At 41.7% G+C, this 19,782-nt stretch overlaps 2 protein-coding genes across 3 annotated transcripts; both read right to left on the bottom strand.

The window, feature by feature from the left end:
- Window positions 1-1,978: 1,978 nt before the first annotated feature.
- Window positions 1,979-7,209, bottom strand: LOC106604645 (adhesion G protein-coupled receptor E5). Of its 2 annotated transcripts, XM_014199487.2 has the most exons (10): window positions 6,998-7,209; window positions 6,801-6,890; window positions 6,226-6,357; window positions 5,537-5,574; window positions 5,323-5,439; window positions 5,086-5,248; window positions 4,179-4,301; window positions 3,905-4,071; window positions 3,598-3,762; window positions 1,979-2,642 (listed from the first exon to the last, which is right to left on the bottom strand). In XM_014199487.2, exons 1-10 carry the CDS (start codon window positions 7,026-7,028, stop codon window positions 2,496-2,498), a joined length of 1,173 nt encoding a protein of 390 aa, XP_014054962.2. In that variant the 5' UTR covers window positions 7,029-7,209; the 3' UTR covers window positions 1,979-2,495. The 2 variants fall into 2 exon arrangements, with proteins under 2 accessions (XP_014054962.2, XP_045574028.1); XM_045718072.1 differs by lacking the exon at window positions 6,801-6,890 and having other exon boundaries at window positions 6,998-7,086.
- A 3,899-nt stretch (window positions 7,210-11,108) lies between these two features.
- On the bottom strand, window positions 11,109-15,010 carry LOC123743091 (adhesion G protein-coupled receptor E3-like). The gene is made up of 4 exons (XM_045718070.1): window positions 13,426-15,010; window positions 13,136-13,302; window positions 12,821-12,985; window positions 11,109-11,720 (listed from the first exon to the last, which is right to left on the bottom strand). The coding sequence occupies exons 1-4, from the start codon at window positions 13,535-13,537 to the stop codon at window positions 11,670-11,672; spliced, it is 495 nt and encodes a 164-aa protein (XP_045574026.1). The 5' UTR covers window positions 13,538-15,010; the 3' UTR covers window positions 11,109-11,669.
- Window positions 15,011-19,782: the final 4,772 nt, after the last annotated feature.

The raw sequence follows: 19,782 nt of genomic DNA, 5'->3' as shown, positions 1-19,782 counted from the left end.
AGATGTTATAACAAAATGAGGTGAGTAAGAGTTAACTCATTTTTTGAGGACTTCCGGAAATGAATGGTGGGATGTGAAAGACGGTAGATGACACACCCCTTCAAAATGCAAACAAACAGACCAAACTCATCTTGTCTTCTCTTATCTTCGGTTTCTGTGAGGAAAAAATGCATGGCTGTGCGCTGAAACTAATCGTCGGATAACTTTCGATTTCTAGAAAGTGTTTTACCTAATTATTTTGATCAATGGTGAGCTCACCCGTGATGTGATTAATTATACATAGTAATTGCTATTAGCTAATTCATATTGTAGTTTACGTCAGCCGAGAGTTAGAAAATATGACCGCTTGTGTTGGGTCAATCTTTCCTCAGTTAGCGCTAGGACAAATGTAGCCAACATTTTTCCGGTTAGGATGATTGTGTTGTGCTATATATACACTTCTGTGAATATCTGAACATTGCATCCAAAAATAAACTGCTCACATTCTGGAGATAACTTTGTAAGGACTGTGTTTGTGTAAATAGTTTCTGAAAAAAGTGTGGCCAGCTCAAATGCTGATTGTTGTGTCATTCGAAACTGGCCGTTCTAAATGAGTGTTCTAATCACACGGGGTGTGATCGTACGCTTCAGGGACCACTGTAGAACGATCACACCCCGTGTGATGGTACGTGTGAAAGGGTTAAAAAGTTTACATGATTAGTTTAATCACGTAATAATATTTACACATAGAGAATTGATTTGATAAAATAACAGTCTTCACATTTAATGACAGTCACAGACACGACAACCCTTTTTGGTTCTAGGTAGAACCCTTTTGGTTCCAGGTAGAAAGAAGAACCCTTTTGGGTTCCATGTAGAACCATTTTCACAGAGGGTTCTACATGGAATCCAAAAGTGTTCAACCTGGAACCTAAAAGCGTTCTACCTGGAACCAAAAAGGGTCCTCCTATGGGGACACCGCAAGAACCCTTTTGGAACCCTTTTCTCTAAGAGTGTATGATTGGATAGAGTGCACGGAGCTGATAAAGCGCAATCACCACAGCTGCTTCTCTCGTGTTAGTGTGTAACTGTGGAGCTGTCCACTGTAACAGTGGAGCTGTCCTGTGATAAGTTCCCTCATGCCAGTGAGCTGCCCATCGAGTGGGAGAACAACAAAGAGTCTTTACAGGTCTACATGGAGCAGGTTCGTCCATCAATAGTGTCTAGTGCAGTTTAAACAACACGATGGTGTTCTTTATCCTTACTCTATATTACCGCTTTGTATTGAAGGTCCATAGAGGGCGCAAGGGTGTAATCGGAGACAAATACACAGAGGCTGGCATTGAGGATGCTATAATCAACGTGGATGGCATAGACCAACATATTTTAGATCAGATGGGCTCCCTCCTCACATGCAATTTTTTTGGTCAGTAAATGATACAAGAAAACCTAAAAATGATGCTGTCAAATTGCCCCTAGATGGCACTATAGGATTATGTTATGAAATTAGTAGGCCAAAGAAGCCAACCACTTACCAGTAGCCATTTTGTGTCCTGCCCCTACTGTAGTACCTGACGGGGACTACTGGCGCCTGCAGAACCCGGGTGAGTACGAGGTCACGGTGAGTGCCGAGGGCTATAACCCTTCCACACATACCTGCCGTGTGATGTACAACCACTACCCCACCATCTGTGACTTCCGCCTCACAAAACCCCCCCAAGCAGAGGCTGAAGGAGATCCGTCCAAAGGAGGCAAGCTCCCCAAAGCCCTGCAGCTGAGGCTGCAACAACTGCATCTGCGCACCAGCACTAAGGCCATCAACCAGCGGCAGCTAGCAGGAAGGCACAGGGATCGTGATTTTGAACGATCACAGCCCACTTTGTCTGGAGGGTTGTTGTATTTCATTGACTCTTGTTAGGGCACTTTCTGGTTTAAGTCAGTTTGGAAGTCTTTACACCATGTGGGCAGGCAAAAAAAAACTGTTTTGGGAGAGCAATGGTAAAATACATTGTACTTTCAGTATGGTGTAGCTTTATTGCTGAAGAAAGGGACCGAATGTATTTAGATATTTGAATCAGATTGGAGCAAAATATTGCAGATGATTGAATGACAGGGCCAAATATTATTCACTTGGTTAGCTCTCAGAAAATAGTTACAACAACAAAGTGGCTTGATACTTGACAAATGCAGCATTGGGTGGATATACCACTATTCTAGGAAAATTCATGCTACCACTTATAGGCCAAACTCATGAGCCTAAAATGACTTATGTATTTTGACATATAGATAAGAGCTCATATGTTACAGACTAGAACTGATAAGAGTTCTATACATGAGATATTGTATATCTATTAACAAAGTTGTGTACTTATGTTTTTGTTTGTTTGATACATTTATAATACCTAATTAAATAAAACAATTCTGGCATTTGGATGTCATTGCAAGCTAAGAGACAATGTTACAAATTCATTCCAAGTAAAGCTTTTCTTATAAAACAAATAGTTCAAATCCATGTCTTATTTTCTATTGAGTTGTACATCCTGTTGCTGCCGGTTTCCTCCACGGCGTTTGCGGCTGACAAAGCGACACCACAGGGTTGTGATCAGGGACAGGCTCACACAGGTCAGTGCCACAAAAACACCCACCAACATCACCAACGACAGCTGCCAACGAGGAATAACAAGCATCAGACACACACCGACTAGACAGTATGAACATGTCAAACACACAGCTGAGCCTCCAAAAACAACATCAGCACTTAAGCACTCAACATGCATCAAACTCCCCTAAATAATGTGAGAAATGCATCAAACACATTTACTATTATAGAACATGAACATTTTCAGATTATCCAAAGGAAGTCTCTGACACACATATCTGGGAATATATTTTCTCCCCTTCAGATGTGCTATACTAGCTGCAGTAGGTTTCCATCCAATTGGTGACAGATTTACATGGGAATACTCTCAAATCTGCACTAAAACAATATGTACATTTTCCCACCAGAGAGGTGTTTCCATCAAATTGACTTGTTGTGGATAAAAGGCTGTGCTTGATGACATAGTGCTGATAAAAATACCCTTTGCGGTAAAATGTCCATGTACCGAATAAAAACTACAAGTTAAATGGGTTTACATGGCATTTTCAACTCTGAGGGATTTCTCACTATTCTTTTTTTTGGCGCTTTATAGCAAATGTGCCCATTCCGGTATTGGAACGTGCCCTGAAGCATCAAGCTCATCACCATGCACATTCACCACCCTGTGAAGTTCAACATAAACATATTTAATCTGTTGCCTAATAAACTGCATGCTTTCCCGACAAGTCGTAGTGGGAGGACCACACACACGTCATAGCTTGACTCCAAGTTTACTTCAATATGATGGTTATTACATCAATATTTGGCCATAAAAGCGTTTCCACCGACATTTCCTGCATAATTATTTTTACCGACACAAAAACATCCCACCTTGTCTAGCGTATTTTGTTTTCTTGACATTTCTAAAATTTTCCGAAACATTTTCTGTTTCCATCAGGCCTGTCATGACATTTTTCATCCGACATGTACTTTACTCGCATAAAAAGGTTCGATGGAAAACTGGTTAGTGTTCTCATTACCTTTTCCTGATGGATTCCCTTCAGCAGAGCGAATGTGCTGAGATGGTTGCAGGAGCACACAGTGTGGGTGGAGTTTGACATCACTGAGGTGCAACCCCGCCCAGACCACACCCCCGGTCCATTCTCATCCGACCAATAAACACAGGTGGGGTCAACATCACTGGACTAGGATACAGTGTATATGGGTTGGGGTCAATTCCATTTAGACTCAGTAATTTCAGGAAAGAATTTGACTTAATGGAAAATATATCAATGAAAAACATGTTTTACTGACAGCCAGAAACTATTAAGTAGAGACAAGTGTTACCTGCAGGTGATTGAAGGTGAGATTAATCAGTTGGGGCAGGTTTGTTGTGTTGGAGTTGCTAACGGACACCGTCGCAGCACTGGACATGAGCTGCTGGCTCTGATGAGAAGTGTTGTCCTTCAGACTATCCAGATTCTTATAGCTGAGCAGAACGACAAATGCAAACCCTGCACACAGAAAACATGTACAACTCACAATATCCCAAGTGAATCCGTCAATGTATGTCTTTAGTAATATTTTGAGCAGATGATTGGTACTGTAGGACTGCGACTACCTTGGTAATTCTGGTCATCTCCAATCACCGTCTCCCAGGTGGTGTCAAGTTGAGTGTTCTCATTGGTCAGGCTGACTGGTCCTTTAGGTAGATTCTTGTCTCTCCTCACCAGAATCTTAACCGCTGTTTTTCAAAATATTGACAAAATCAACACAGACCAGAAATCACCATTACTGAACACAATATTGCATTTATTTTATTTTAAAGTTGACATAATCTAATGTGCTTGTTAGTGCTTCGTTTATGATCAGTATGGTGTTCAGATTACAGTACCACAGGAAGACCACAATGTCTGCTGCCAACTCACACTCCCTAACACGTAGATCCCCTGAATGCAGCTCAATCTCCAGATCCCAATCACCTGAATTCTGATCACCTGTTCACACACCTTTATGTCATTATCACACACTATTTAGTTCAGTTCTTTGCAACCCATCATTGTGAGATATTGTTTGTTTTGTGATACACTTCTATTTGGAGCTCTGTTTTTCATCTGTAATTTAATCCTCCCGTGTATGATAGTGAGGCAGGCAAAAACTAACAGTGCCTTTCGCCTATTCCCTGCCTGTACTTTAGCCTATCGGATTTCCTCTTATCAACCTATTGCCTGATCTCCCAGATGTTACAAGTCTTTTCCCTGCCTGTACTGTTGCCTTTTTGGACCCCCTGTGTATGACCTTCTGCCTGCCCCTGGACCCAGCTACCTGCCTCCTCCTGTGTATGACCTTCTGCCTGCCCCTGGACCCAGCTACCTGCCTCCTCCTGTGGTCCTTTACCAATAAACACCTGCTGCGCCCTGCGCTTGAAACCAGCTCTCTGTCTCCCATCGTGTTCAATAAAGGTACCTGCGAGGTGGTCAGTAAATGGTAAATATGTGGTCAGCGTGTGCTCAGTGTGTTTATGTTACTTGTATGGTTGGTCTCTATCCTGGTCACGTTCTCTGTCAGCTGTGGAGCGATCAGTCTGATCGAGATTTCAATCGTTCTCAGTAACTTAGTCACTTCACTGCTACTACGGTGACCATTGGACTGGAGGTCCAGTTGAAGAACATCAGTGGTATTAACCAGTAACTAGAGAAGAGAGACATAAGGGTTTTGTACGTGTGTGTGTGCATTTGCATGTGTGTTTCTGTGTGGTGACTTACTGTCAAAAGCATATCTCCAGTTGACAGCGGTCTTGTAGGTCCAGACAACGTAGAGTTGTTCAACACCAAACAGTTGTTTCTCAACAGAGACAAGAAACTGTCAAAGCCTGGTAGAGTCTGGGAGGAAAATGCATAAAAACATTTCAAGATCAAGAAAAAAAAAAAAAAAAAATTCCTCAATTAATAATGTAATATTTCTAAAGTAAAGCTTTACCTGTCCAGGCTGTGTTTCGTACGGGTCACAATTAAGCTCTAAAGTAAAAACATGGAGACATTATCTCAATACCTGTAACGGTTGTCATCGGGAATAGAGGACCAAAACACAGCAGGAATGTGGATGCTCATCTTGTATTTATTTTAAAATAACGAGAACACCAAAAACGAAGAACTCACGAACAACAAAACAGTCTTGTCATGCTCACACAGGCAAAACAAGCAACAATCTCCCACAAACACTTAACCAAACACATACCCATATATAGGACTCTCAATCAGAGGCAACTAGAAAACACCTGCCTCCAATTGAGAGTCCAACCCCAATAAACGAAACATAGAAATACAAAAGACTAGAGACCACAGAAATACAAACCTAGAACATAAGCCCAAAAAACCCGGAACTAACTAAACCAACACCCTACTAAATAAATCACCACCCCGAACCACATAAACAAAATACCCTCTGCCACGTCCTGACCAAACTACAATAACAAATAACCCTTATACTGGTCAGGATGTGACAATACCCTTCTACAGCACACTATGTACAGAATAAAACCTGACAAGGAATGTTATGGTGCTTCAGTACAGTCAGCCAGTACATGGAAGACAGACAAAAGGTAGCCACCTTAGAGTATTTAGACAAAACCCAACACAACATCACCCAAGAAGAAATGTGTCTCTCACCTGCACACTGAGCTAGTCTGTTGCCGTAGTTACTGAATCCTGTGTGACACTTGCACAGGTAGCTGCCCACCTGATTGACACAGATTTCCCGTTCCCCACAAATATGTTGGTTCTCAACACACTCATTTATGTCTGATAGAGAAAGGGAGAAGGGAAAAGTAGTTGAGATTGAAAGATGATTAAAGATTGTTTGTTGACAAAGAGAGGGGTTTGTGCCTCACACGTTAACACAGTCACACTTTAAATAAGATTGTATTGACCACCACATCATTCAAAGCCAAGCGATCTGAAGCCAGAATAGCATTGACAGTAGGAGCTTTCAACGGTGTTGATACAAGTTGAATAGCCTACAGATGTTCTTCTCATTTAAGCATTCATTATATCTACATGAGGGAGATGAGAGGTGAATTTAGAAAGACTAGATTATCCCACTGATAAACAGTATATAGTGTTGAATGTTCCTAAACAGGGTCTGTTTACTGCTGGAGATTATCAGAGGTCAACATTACTGATCAAAGCATATTCCTAAAGCAAAATACTACACATGAAATTATAACCATGTTCTCCATCATTACCAATACAATTCAGAAACTCTTGATTGGAATAAGGTTGAGTAAAGCCGTTCGCACATCTTGTAACTCTTGCTCCTTGGTCCATGAGTACCACTAAATGAAGACATAAAGAAAGGTTGAACTGCACACATGCATATGTTATATCTTTTAAACAGACTCGATGATGTGTTGGTCAAATAAAAAGCAGAAAATTTACCGACCTACAATCAGTAGAAATAGAATGGCTCCCATGATCTCTGACAGCTGGTGAGTTAATGTCACATGTCAGCTTGGTTTTTGTTCTAAAGAATAATTTGGAGACCTCACGGATGTGGTTAGCGCAGGGAAGTAAAATTATTTCCCCATAACTTGCATCGGCATTTTCTTGCAAGTCGAAAACAAAGAGGAACTGACTGGGTAGCATGAGAAGACCATTTGCATCGCAATTCACATCAGGTTGATTTGTCTAGTTTTGCGTAGGCCACGTCCATGAGTTCCATCCCTGAATTAGACTCTAGTGTAGAGGGTCTGTCTCCAAGATCAGACATAAGAGGACACATTGATCTAAAACACCAACATGCACAGTATAGACTCTTATCAACAGGGCCACATAAACCAGCTGCCTTACCAAAAGTAGATTTAGAATCCATATTTCACTCTGAAGCACTGCTACTTATCTTTTTCTCTCCTTTTCAAAATGTCTTGCTCTTGATTTCTTTTGAAGATGTCTGACCTTTATGCAAATTTTAAAAGTTACTGCAGCAGCATTTCCCGTAACTTTCACATTCTCACTTGCTCTATCAGCATTGATGGGGAAGGGGTTTGAATGCTCAACATTTAGTGTGTCTTTGTGATTACACAAATGAAGAGGGTTTCTGGGTTTTTCTTCAAGTGGTGGTGGGACTATTTGTCCACGAAATCAATCATTTTCCTGACGAATTCCTGGCGAACTCTCCCTCCATTGCCGAAGCATCCTAATACATTGAAAGGCTACATTATATAGATTTATGTTAGCTCAAAAGGTAGGTCGATTAACCAATGAAGAGAGAAGTTTCAAGAGCTAATGAGAGATATCAAAGTCATGATAATGATGGCAAATGCATTTGTGTGATAAACAGCCTGTTGGAAAATTAAGACGCAACTATGATCAAATGGTGGGAGACTTTAGATTTACGATATTAATATCACTCACACTATGTTCCTTCATGATGATCAACAGTAAGTTTCAGGGCAGACATATATTTCTCTAGTCTGGCTGACACAAAACGTGAAGTCTTCCTGACAAAGCTATCTCTCTCTGTGCACTTGTCGTCACTAGTTACTACAGCCACAAAGTCATAAACCCCGCTTATTTCTAAAATGTCTCTTCTTAATTAAAATTTGATTTGAAACCTAACCCTAAACTTAAACATACGGCTAACCATATGCCTAACCCTAACCTTAAATTAAGACCAAAAAGCTTATTTTGGGGGGGATGGGGGATTTTTATGATACAGCCCAGGTTTGGAACACTCTTTCTTATTGGTCTATTAACTAATTTACTGCCTGGTGATGTCACCAGCAAGCCAAAACTCCATCCCACCAAACAGGCTGACATTTCAAACAGCTCTTACACTAAAAGGGAATTATCATAATGTCCACAATTTCACAGTCTTATTCCAACCTCAAAGTGTTTAAATATACATAAAACTCTGGAAATCATGTTCTTGACTGCACTGGGCCTTTAAATAAAACTTCTTATGGATTAGTGGGACGCTAGCGTCCCACCTCGACATCTTCCGGTGGAATTGCAGAGCACCAAATTCAAATTAAATTACTATAAATATTTAACTTTCATGAAATCACAAGTGCAATACATCAAAATAAAGCTTAATTTGTTGTTAATCCAGCCGCCGTGTCAGATTTCAAAAAGGCTTTATGGCGAAAGCAAACCATGCGATTATCTGAGGACAGCGCTCAGCACACTGTCATGACGTTGGCCTGTGGGTAATGTTTATGAATAAATACCTTTCTCCCTTCCCCTCTCTCTGACCCTACTGAAGGACTTTTGAATAGCCTTTGTTAAATATAGAGAGTCTGGGAACATCAAACAAGTGGGGGGAAAGGAACCATATTTCGGTAATAGAACCAGTTGGAAATATGCGTTGGAACTTCATGAGTATGGATGTCAGTTCGGTTGTCATCTGAGACATTATGACTGATGACAGGACGACATAAACTGTACCTGGGAAAGTCTACACATTCTAGGTATCAGATTCACATGGAATTGTTGTGCAATTTAAATGTTTGATATTGAAACTGTTTGTTAGAAGATTAAATGTAATTTTAGCTTCCAAATGAGAGAATTGGGTTTTCAAAAGGAAAGTGCCCTGCTTAATCAGTGGCCCACCCCTGTGAAGAGACATGGGTTATAAACGATGAAACACACCCTTCTCCCTCTCCACTATATAAGCCTTTGACGAAAAGGTAACCAGCCTGTTCCCGGGTACGTGAGGTCTGCAGCCTCTGCGTTAAAAGGACTAACATTTTAAGTACAGAACTAAGCCAACCTCAGTGTGAGCTTTGGTTGCGAATGGTATGAACCTTGAACTCTTATTCACTACAGAAGTGATACTTCCTAGCCGTTGAGTTAGCAGCGGCCGCTGTAAACATGGGCTAGGAAAGGACGGACGACGTATCCAGTCTAACACACAACGAAGATACTACAACGTATCCAATTTACCACCAGTGACATTCTTCCGAGGACAGGAAGATCTCTGTTGGCCAAAACGGCCAGCATCTACGACCAACCTACCGAAGCGCAGCTCAGAGTAAATATTTATTGCATTTTCCTTTTCCAAATGGGCGGTAATTTAGAATGCATAAGATTCTGCATTTACGATAGCACAGCTTCTCCCTTTGTTCTTCAGTCTTCCCGCTCTTTCATTCAAGCCCAACCCCCTCTCTTTGTGTAACAAGCCTCATACAGGTTCCGTCCACCAGGGACGTTTTCTGTATGACATAATTTGTATTCTGTGTATATGTAATTCTGTGTGATTAGTTTAGGTATTTGGTAAATAAATAATTAAACCCAATTTTGTATTGCTGATTCAACTTGTTAGCCAGGGTTCGTGAAGATAACCAAGAATTTACAACTTTCATATGAGACTGAAAATAAGGTGCCGATTAATGTGGACTGCTATTGATGTAAAAGATTACTAGGTCTTTAAGAGTTTATTCGGAAGATAACAGCTCTATAAACGTTCTTCCGTGGTGCCCCGACTTTCTAGTTAATTACATTTACATGATTAGCTCAATCAAGTAATATTATTTACAGAGAAAGGATTTTATAGAATAGCATGTCATATCACTTAATCCGGCATAGCCGAAGACACGACAACACAAAACATTACAAACAGTTAGCAGCCAAGTAGATTAGTCACGAAAGTCAGAAATAGCAATAAAATGAATCACTGACCTTTGATGATCTTCAGATGGTTGCACTCACAAGACTCCATGTTACACATTAAATGTTTGTTTTGTTCGATAAAGTCCCGCTATATATCCAAAAACCTCCATTTTGTTGGCGCGTTTTGTTCAGTAAACCAATGGCTCAAATGCGGTCCCAAGAGGCAGACGAAAATTCCAAATAGTATCCGTAAAGTTTGTAGAAACATGTCAAACGATGTTTATAATCAATCCTCAGGTTGTTTTAGTCCTAAATAATCGATAATATTTCAACCAGACAATAGTGTCGTCAATATAAAAGAAAAACAACGAAAGGCGCGCTCTCGGGATTGCGCAACAAACAGGTTGGGGAATTTCCACTGGCCTCTCATTGAAACTGCTCATTCTCCCTCATTTTTCAGAATAAAGGCCTGAAACAATGTCTAAAGACTGTTCACAGCTAGTGGAAGCCATAGGGAACGGAATCTGTGTCCTATCCCTTTAAATGGTGGATAGGCTTTCAATAGAAAAACACACATTTCAAAATAGTAGCACTTCCTGGATGGATTTTCCTCAGGTTTTCGCCTGCCATTTCAGTTCTGTTATACTCACAGACATTATTTTAACAGTTTTGGAAACTTCGGAGTGTTTTCTATCCAAATCTACCAATGATATCCATATCCTAGCTTCTGGGCCTGAGTAGCAGGCAGTTTACTTTGGGCACGCTTTTCATCCAACATTCCAAATGCTGCCCCCTATCCCCCCAAAAAAGTCAAAGTCAGTTTGGGTGTTTGGAAGTCTTTACACCATGTGGGCAGTGTTTTAGGCCTAGCCTAATGACAGGCAAAAAAAACTATGTTTTGGGTGAGCAATGATCAAATTCATTGTACTTTCAGGATGATGTAGTGCTTTATTTTTTTACAAAACAAACAGCTCATATTTAGACATTTAAATCAGAATGAAGGAAATAATATAAAATACCTTTTCAAGCACTGTATAATAAACAGGAAAAATATTACTTTCACTTAAAATAACTCAGTTACAACAACCACCAAGTGGCATAATACTGGTCAAATGCAGCATGGAGTGGATATACCACTATTCGCATCTCTACAAATTACAAACCATGTTTATGAGACTGAAATGACTTATGTATGTTGCCATAGAGATGAGAGCTCATCTATTACAGTCCAGAACTGATAAGACTTCTATACATGGAATATTGTATATCTATTAATATAAAGTTGTGTACTTATGTTTTTGTTTGGTACATTTTTATACTACTTAAATAAATACAAATTCTGGCAATTGGATGTCCTTGCAAGCCAAGAGACACTGTTACAAATGGATTCCAAGTAAAGCTTTTCTTATAACAGAAATAGTTCAAATCCATGTCTTATTTTCTATGGCGTTTGCGGCTGGCAAAGCGACACCACAGGGTTGTGATCAGGGACAGGACCACACAGGTCAGTGCCACAAAACCCCCCCCCACATCACCAACGACAGCTGCCCGCTTCCCTGCCAACGAGGAATAACAAGCATCAGACACACACCGACTAGACAGTATGAACATGTCAAACACACAGCTGAGCCTCCAAAACAACATCAGCACTTAAGCACTCAACAAGCATCAAACTCCCCTTAAATAATGTGACAAATGCATCAAACACTTACATTTAGTATTTTAAAACATTAACCTTTCCAGAGGAACCAAAGGAAGTCTCTGACACAGATAAATTGGAATATGTTTTCTCCCCCTTCAGATGTGCTACACTAGCTAGGTTTCCAGCCAATTTGCGAAAGATTTACATAGGAATACTCTAAAATCTGCATTAAAACAACATTTTCATTTTCCCACCAGAGAGGTGTTTCCATCAAAATGACTTGTTACAGATAAAAGGCTGTGCGTGATGACATAGTGCACATAAAATACAATTTGCGGTAAAATGTCCATGTACCGAATAAAAAATACAAGTTAAATGGGTTTCCATGGCATTTTCAATACTACTGATGATGGTTTTCGCAACAACAACAAAAATTGCTTTATATAGCAAGTGTGCCCACTCCGGTATTGGCACGTGCGCTTAAACCCACAGCGCTGCTTACATATAAGTGTATGTGCACTTTTGGCTAGAGTGCACATATAGCCTACATGATGAGATTATTATGGACAAAAGAGCAAGATTATTTTTATTTGTCAAACTTCAGCCAAACATCGTTGATCATGTCACCAGAATAAGACCCTCAATATATATTGGAAAGCAGCATCAAGCTCATCACCTTTCACATTCACCATTACGTTACCTAGTAAACGGCATGCTTTCCCGACAAGTCGTAGTGGGAGGTCCACACACGTCATATCGTGAAGTAGACTTTGATAGGATGGTTATTATATCAATATTTGCGCATAAAAGCGTTTCCACTGACGTTTCATGCATAATTATTTTTACCGACCTTAAAAGAGCCCACCTTGTCAAGAAAACAAAATATGCTAGACATTTACAAAGTTTACCGAAACATTTTCTGTTTCCATCAGGCCTGTCATGACATTTTTTAAACGACATGTACTTTACTCGCATAAAATGGTTCGATGGAAAACTGGTTAGTGTTCTCATCACCTTTTTCTGATGGATTCCCTTCAGCAGAGCGAATGTGCTGAGATGGCTGCAGGAGCACACAGTGTGGGTGGAGTTTGACATCACTGAGGTGCAACCCCGCCCAGACCACACCCCCGGTCCATTCTCACTCGACCAATAAACACAGGTGGGGTCAACATCACTGGACTAGGATACAGTGTATATGGGTTGGGGTCAATTCCATTTAGACTCAGTAAATTTAGGAAAAATTGTGACTTAATGTAAAACATGACAATGAAAAACATATCAACATATTTTACTGACAGTCATAAACTATTAAGTAGAGACAAGTGTTACCTGCAGGTGATTGAAGGTGAGATTAATCAGTTGGGGCAGGTTTGTTGTGTTGGAGTTGCTAACGGACACTGTCGCAGCACTGGACATGAGCTGCTGGCTCTGATGAGAAGTGTTGTCCTTCAGACTATCCAGATTCTTATAGATGAACAGAACAACAAACGCAAACCCTGCACAAAAAACAACACGAAAACATAAGGCCTGCTACGAAAACATGTACAACTCACAATATCTCAATGTGTGCCTTTAATAATATTTGGAGCAGATGATTGGTACTGTAGGACTGCAGCTACCTGGGTAATTCAGGTCATCTCCAACCACCATCTCCCAGGTGGTGTCAAATTGAGTGTTCTCATTGGTCAGGCTGACTGGTCCTTCAGATGGAGTCAGATCTCTCCTCACCATAATCTCAGCCTCTGTTTTTCAACATAATGACAAAATCAACACAGACCAGAAATCAGTCAGTAAATGGGGATACCTAGTCAGTTGTCCAACTGAATGTATTCAAATGTGTCTTCCGCATTTAACCCAACCCCTCTGAACAGAGAGGTGCGGGCGGCTGCCTTAAATCGACATCCACATCTTCGGCGCCCATGGAACAATGGGTTAACTGCCTTGCTCAGGGGCAGAATGACAGATTTTTACCTTGTCAGCTCGGGGATTCGATCAAGCAAACTTCCGGTTCAACGTTCTCACCACTAGGCTACCTGCCGCCCCATTGTAAATATGTGCTCAGTGTGTGTGTGTTACCTGTGTGGTTGGTCTCTATCCTGGTCATGTTCTCTGTCAGCAGTGGAACGATCAGTCTGATCGAGATTTCAATCGTTCTCAGTAACTTAGTCACTTCACTGCTACTACGGTGACCATTGGACTGGAGGCCCAGTTGAAGAACATCAGTGGTATTAACCAGAGAAGAGAGACATAAGGGTTTTGTACGTGTGTGTGTGCATTTGCATGTGTGTTTCTGTGTGGTGACTTACTGTCAAAAGCACATCTCCAGTTGACAGCGGTCTTGTAGGTCCAGACAACGTAGAGTTGTTCAACACCAAACAGTTGTTTTTCAACAGAGACAATAAACTGTCAAAGCCTGGTAGAGTCTGGGAGGAAAATGCATAAAAACATTTCAAGATCAAGGAAAAATACCCTTTTCTCAATTAACTTCTTGAGGATCCCTTCGTCATAAAATGCCGGTAACGGGATTAGTTGGACAACCACCAGTGAAATACAACGGCGCGAAATTCAAAAACAAACAAATCTCAAAATAGAAATTAAAGTATTATACGGCATTTTAAAGATAATCCTCTTGTTAATCCTACCACATTGTCCGATTTCAAAAAGGCTTTACGGTGAAACCAAAATAGTAGATTATTTTAGGACAGCACTTTTTTGTTGTTGTTGCTAAACACAGCCATTTTCCATGCACTGATAGCCGTCACAAAACCAGATATACAGCTAAAATTAAGCACTAACCTTTGACAATCTTCATCAGATGACACTCCTAGGACATCATGTTAGACAATACATGCATTTTTTTGTTCGATCAAGTTCATATTTATATCCAAAAACCCCATTTTACATGTAATATTTCTAAAGTAAAGCTTTACCTGTCCAGGCTGTGTTTCATACTGGTCACAATTAAGCTCTAAAGTAAAAACATGGAGACATTATCTCAATACCCTTCTACAGTACACTATGTACAGACCTGTGCATGATAAAGGAGTACATCATGGACGACAGGTGGAATGGTGCTTGACTCTCACCTACACACTTAGTTTGGTTTTTGCTAAAGTTAGTAAATCCAGCAGGACACTGGCACCAGTAACTGCCATTCAGGTTTTGGCCTGGGTAAATAAAAAACTCTTGAGCGTGCCGTCCTTGGCCAGCTCTCTTGCTATCTCTCTCAGAATGACCTTCTTGATCCAAATCAGTCAGGTTTCAAGACTGGTCATTCAACTGAGACTGCTCTTCTCTGTGTCACGGAGGCTCTCCGCACTGCTAAAGCTAACTCTCTCTCCTCTGCTCTCATCCTTCTAGACCTATCTGCTGCCTTTGATACTGTGAACCATCAGATCCTTCTCTCCTCCTCTCCGAGTTGGGCATCTCCGGCACGGCTCACTCTTGGATTGTGTCTTACCTGACAGGTCGCTCCTACCTAGAATCCGTCTCCGCACCACGTGCTCTCACCACTGGTGTCCCCCAGGGCTCAGTTCTAGGCCCTCTCCTATTCTCGCTATACACCAAGTCACTTGGCTCTGTCATATCCTCACATGGTCTCTCCTATCATTGCTACGCAGACGACATGCAATTAATCTTCTCCTTTCCCCCTTCTGATAACCAGGTGGCGAATCGCATCTCTGCATGTCTGGCAGACATATCAGTGTGGATGACGGATCACCACCTCAAGCTGAACCTCGGCAAGATGGAGCTGCTCTTCCTCCCGGGGAAGGACTGCCCGTTCGATGATCTCGCCATCACGGATGACAACTCCATTGTGTCCTCCTCCCAGAGTGCTAAGAGCCTTGGCGTGACCCTGGACAACACCCTGTCGTTCTCCGCTAACATCAAGGCGGTGACCCGATCCTGTACGTTCATGCTCAACAACATTCGCAGAGTACGACCCTGCCTTACACAGGAAGCGGCGCAGGTCCTAATCCAGGCACTTGTCATCTCCCGTCTGGATTTCTGCAACTCGCTGTTGGTGGGGCTCCCTGCCTGTGCCATTAAACCCCTACAACTCATCCAGAACGCCGCAGCCCGTCTGGTGTTCAACCTTCCCAAGTTCTCTCACGTCACCCCGCTCCTCCGCACACTCCACTGGCTTCCAGTTGAAGCTCGCATCTACTACAAGACCATGGTGCTTGCCTACGGAGCTGTGAGGGGAACGGCACCTCCGTACCTTCAGGCTCTGATCAGGCCCTACACCCAAACAAGGGCACTGCGTTCATCCACCTCTGGCCTGCTGGCCCCCCTACCTCTGCGGAAGCACAGTTCCCGCTCAGCCCAGTCAAAACTGTTCGCTGCTCTGGCACCCCAATGGTGGAACAAGCTACCTCACGACGACAGGACAGCGGAGTCAATCACCACCTTCCGGAGACACCTGAAACCCCACCTCTTTAAGGAATACCTGTGATAGGATAAAGTAATCCTTCTAACCCCCCCCAAAAAAAAGACATAGATGTACTATTGTAAAGTGGTTGTTCCACTGGATATCTTAAGGTGAAGGCACCAATTTGTAAGTTGCTCTGGGTAAGAGCGTCTGCTAAATGACGTAAATGTAAATGTAATGGTGGTTCAGTAGTCAGCCAGTACATGGAAGACAGACAAAAGGCAGCCACCTTAGAGTATTTAGACAAAACCCAACACAACAACACCCAAGAAGAAATGTGTCTCTCACCTGCACACTGAGCTAGTCTGTTGCCATAGTTACTGAATCCTGTGTGACACTTGCACAGGTAGCTGCCCAACTGATTGAGATCGATTCCCCGTTCCCCACAAATATGTTGGTTCTCAACACACTCATCTATGTCTGACAGAGAAAGGGAGAAGGGAAAAGTAGTGGATATGGAAAGATGATTAAAGATTGTATGTTGACAAAGAGAGGGTGATAATCCCTCACACGTTAACACAGTCACACTTTAAATAAGATTGTATTGACCACCACATGATTCAAAGCCAAGCGATCTGAAGCCAGAATAGCATTGACAGTAGTAGCTTTCAACGGTGTTGATACAAGGTGAATAGCCTACAGATGTTCTTCTCATTTAAGCACTCATTATATCTACATGAGGGAGATGAGAGGTGAATTTAGAAAGACTAGATTATCTTCTGAAAAAACATCCCACTACTAAACAGTACATAGTGTTGAACGTTCCTAAACAGGGTCTGTTTAATGCTGGAGATTATCAAAGGTCAACATTACTGATCAAAGTACAGCACCAGTCCAAAGTTAGGACACACCTACTCATTCAAGGGGTTTTCTTTATTTTTACTATTTTCTACAATAGTGAAGACATCAAAACTATGAAATAATACATATGGAATCATGTAGTAACCAAGATTTCATGTGTTAGATTCTTCAAAGTAGCCACCATTTGCCTTGATGACAGCTTTGCACACTCTTGGCATTCTCTCAACCAGCTTTACCTGGAATGCTTTTCTGGCAGTCTTGGAGTTCCCACATATGCTGACCACTTGGTGGCTGCTTTCCTTCACTCTGCGGTCAACTCATCCTAAACCATTTCAATTGGGTTGAGGTCAGGTGATTGTGGTGGCCAAGTCATCTGATGCAGCACTCCATCACTCTCCTTCTTGGTCAAATAGCCCTTACACAGCCTGGAGGTTTGTTTTTGGGTCATTGTCCTGTGGAAAAACAAATGATAGTCCCACTAAGCACAAACCAGACGGGATGGCGTATCGCTGCAGAATGCTGTGGTAGTCATGCTGTTTAAGTGTACCTTGAATTCTACATAAATCACTGACAGTGTCACCAGCAAAGCACCTCCACACCATCATACCTCCTCCTCCATGCTTCACGGTGGGAACCACACATGTGGAGATCATCCGTTCACCTGCTCTGCGTCTCACAAAGCCACGGCGGTTGGAACCATATATCTCAAATTTGGACTCATCAGACCAAAGGACAGATTTTCACCGGTCTAATGACCATTGCTCGTGTTTCTTAGCCCAAGCAAGTCTCTTCCTCTTATTGGTGTCCTTTAGTAGTGGTTTCTTTGCAGCAATTCGACCATGAAGGCCTGATTCATCCTAACCAACTTGCCCTCTAAATACACCTCTGCTGTTTTCAACCAAGATCTCAGCGATCACTGCCTCATTGCCTGCATCTGTAATGGGTCAGCGGTCAAACAACCTTCACTCATCACTGCCAAACGCTCCCTGAAACGTTTCAGCGAGCAAACCATTCTAATTGACCTGGCCCGGGTATCATGGAAGGATATTGACCTCATCCCGTCAGTAGAGGATGCCTGGTTATTTAACCTCTCTGGGCTAGGCGGGACGAATTCGTCCCACCTACGCAACAGCCAGTCTAATCCAGTGGCGCGATTTTCAAATACCTTAGAAATGCTATTACTTCAATTTCTCAAACATATGACTATTTTACAGCTATTTAAAGACAAGACTCTCGTTAATCTAACCACACTGTCCGATTTCAAAAAGGCTTTACAACGAAAGCAAAACATTAGATTATGTCAGCAGAGTACCCAGCCAGAAATAATCAGACACCCATTTTTCAAGCTAGCATATAATGTCACAAAAACCCAAACCACAGCTAAATGCAGCACTAACCTTTGATGATCTTCATCAGATGACAACCCTAGGACATTATGTTATACAATACATGCATGTCTTGTTCAATCAAGTTCATATTTATATCAAAAACCAGCTTTTTACATTGGCATGTGACGTTCAGAACTAGCATACCCCCCGCAAACTTCCGGGGAATTTACTAACAATTTACTAAATTACTCACGATAAACGTTCACAAAAAGCATAACAATTATTTTAAGAATTATAGATACAGAACTCCTCTATGCACTCGATATGTCCGATTTTAAAATAGCTTTTTGGTGAAAGCACATTTTGCAATATTCTAAGTACATAGCCCAGCCATCACGGGCTAGCTATTTAGACACCCGGCAAGTTTAGCCTTCACCAAAATCAGATTTACTTTTACAAAAGTTTGATTAACTTTTGTTGTCTTCATCAGAATGCACTCCCAGGACTGCTACTTCAAAAACAAATGTTGGTTTGGTCCAAAATAATCCATCGTTATATCCGAATAGCGGCGTTTTGTTCGTGCGTTCCAGAAACTATCCGAAATGGTAAATCAGGGTCGCGCGCATGGCGCAATTCGTGACAAAAAAAATCTAAATATTCCATTACCGTACTTCGAAGCATGTCAACCGCTGTTTAAAATCCATTTTTATGCAATTTTTCTCGTAAAAAAAGCGATAATATTCCGACTGGGAATCTCCATTTAGCTAAACAGAGGAAAGAAAACAAAGCTTTCGGTCGACGCGGGCACGAGCCTGAGTCTCACAGTACTGTAACCAGCCACTACCCAAACGCGCTACTTTTTTTCAGCCAGAGCCTGCCTTCTGAGAGCCTATGGCAGCCGTAGGAAGTGTCACGTTACAGCTAAGATCCTCACTCTTCAATAAACAGAGACAAGAAGAACGACACCTTGTCAGACAGGCCACTTCCTGCATGAAATCTTCTCAGGTTTTTGCCTGCCATATGAGTTCTGTTATACTCACAGACACCATTAAAACAGTTTTAGAAACTTTAGGGTGTTTTCTATCCAAAGCCAATAATTATATGCATATTCTAGTTACTGGGCAGGAGTAGTAACCAGATTAAATCGGGTACGTTTTTTATCCAGCCGTGTCAATACTGCCCCCTAGCCCTAACAGGTTAAAAAAAGCCTTCCTCACCATCTTAAATAAGCATGCCCCATTCAAGAAATTTAGAACCAGGAACAGATATAGCCCTTGGTTCTCTCCAGACCTGACTGCCCTTAACCAACACAAAAACATCCTGTGGCATTCTGCATTAGTGTCATGGGCTGGCTCAAAAGAGCAGGAGAGGTTGAGTCAGGCGCAGGAGACAGAGAATTCTTGACCACACTTCTT

The sequence above is a fragment of the Salmo salar genome, chromosome ssa05 (genome assembly GCF_905237065.1).
Source record: "Salmo salar chromosome ssa05, Ssal_v3.1, whole genome shotgun sequence".
NCBI lineage: Eukaryota > Metazoa > Chordata > Actinopteri > Salmoniformes > Salmonidae > Salmo > Salmo salar.
This window is presented reverse-complemented; position numbering and strand designations above follow the sequence as displayed.

Excerpts from the sequence above, each read along its gene's own strand:
- LOC106604645 (XM_014199487.2), bottom strand. The coding sequence starts at position 7,028 with ATGGGAGCCATTCTATTTCTACTGATTGTAG. Across the intron at positions 6,891-6,997 it reads TCTATTTCTACTGATTGTAG|TGGTACTCATGGACCAAGGA; the intron begins GTCGGTAAATTT and ends GTCTTCATTTAG. Across the intron at positions 5,440-5,536 it reads ACGAAACACAGCCTGGACAG|ACTCTACCAGGCTTTGACAG; the intron begins GTAAAGCTTTAC and ends TTTTCCTCCCAG.
- LOC123743091 (XM_045718070.1), bottom strand. The coding sequence starts at position 13,537 with ATGGTGAGGAGAGATCTGACTCCATCTGAAGGACCAGTCAGCCTGACC. Across the intron at positions 13,303-13,425 it reads AGATGACCTGAATTACCCAG|GGTTTGCGTTTGTTGTTCTG; the intron begins GTAGCTGCAGTC and ends TTTTTTGTGCAG. Across the intron at positions 12,986-13,135 it reads TCACCTTCAATCACCTGCAG|TCCAGTGATGTTGACCCCAC; the intron begins GTAACACTTGTC and ends ACTGTATCCTAG.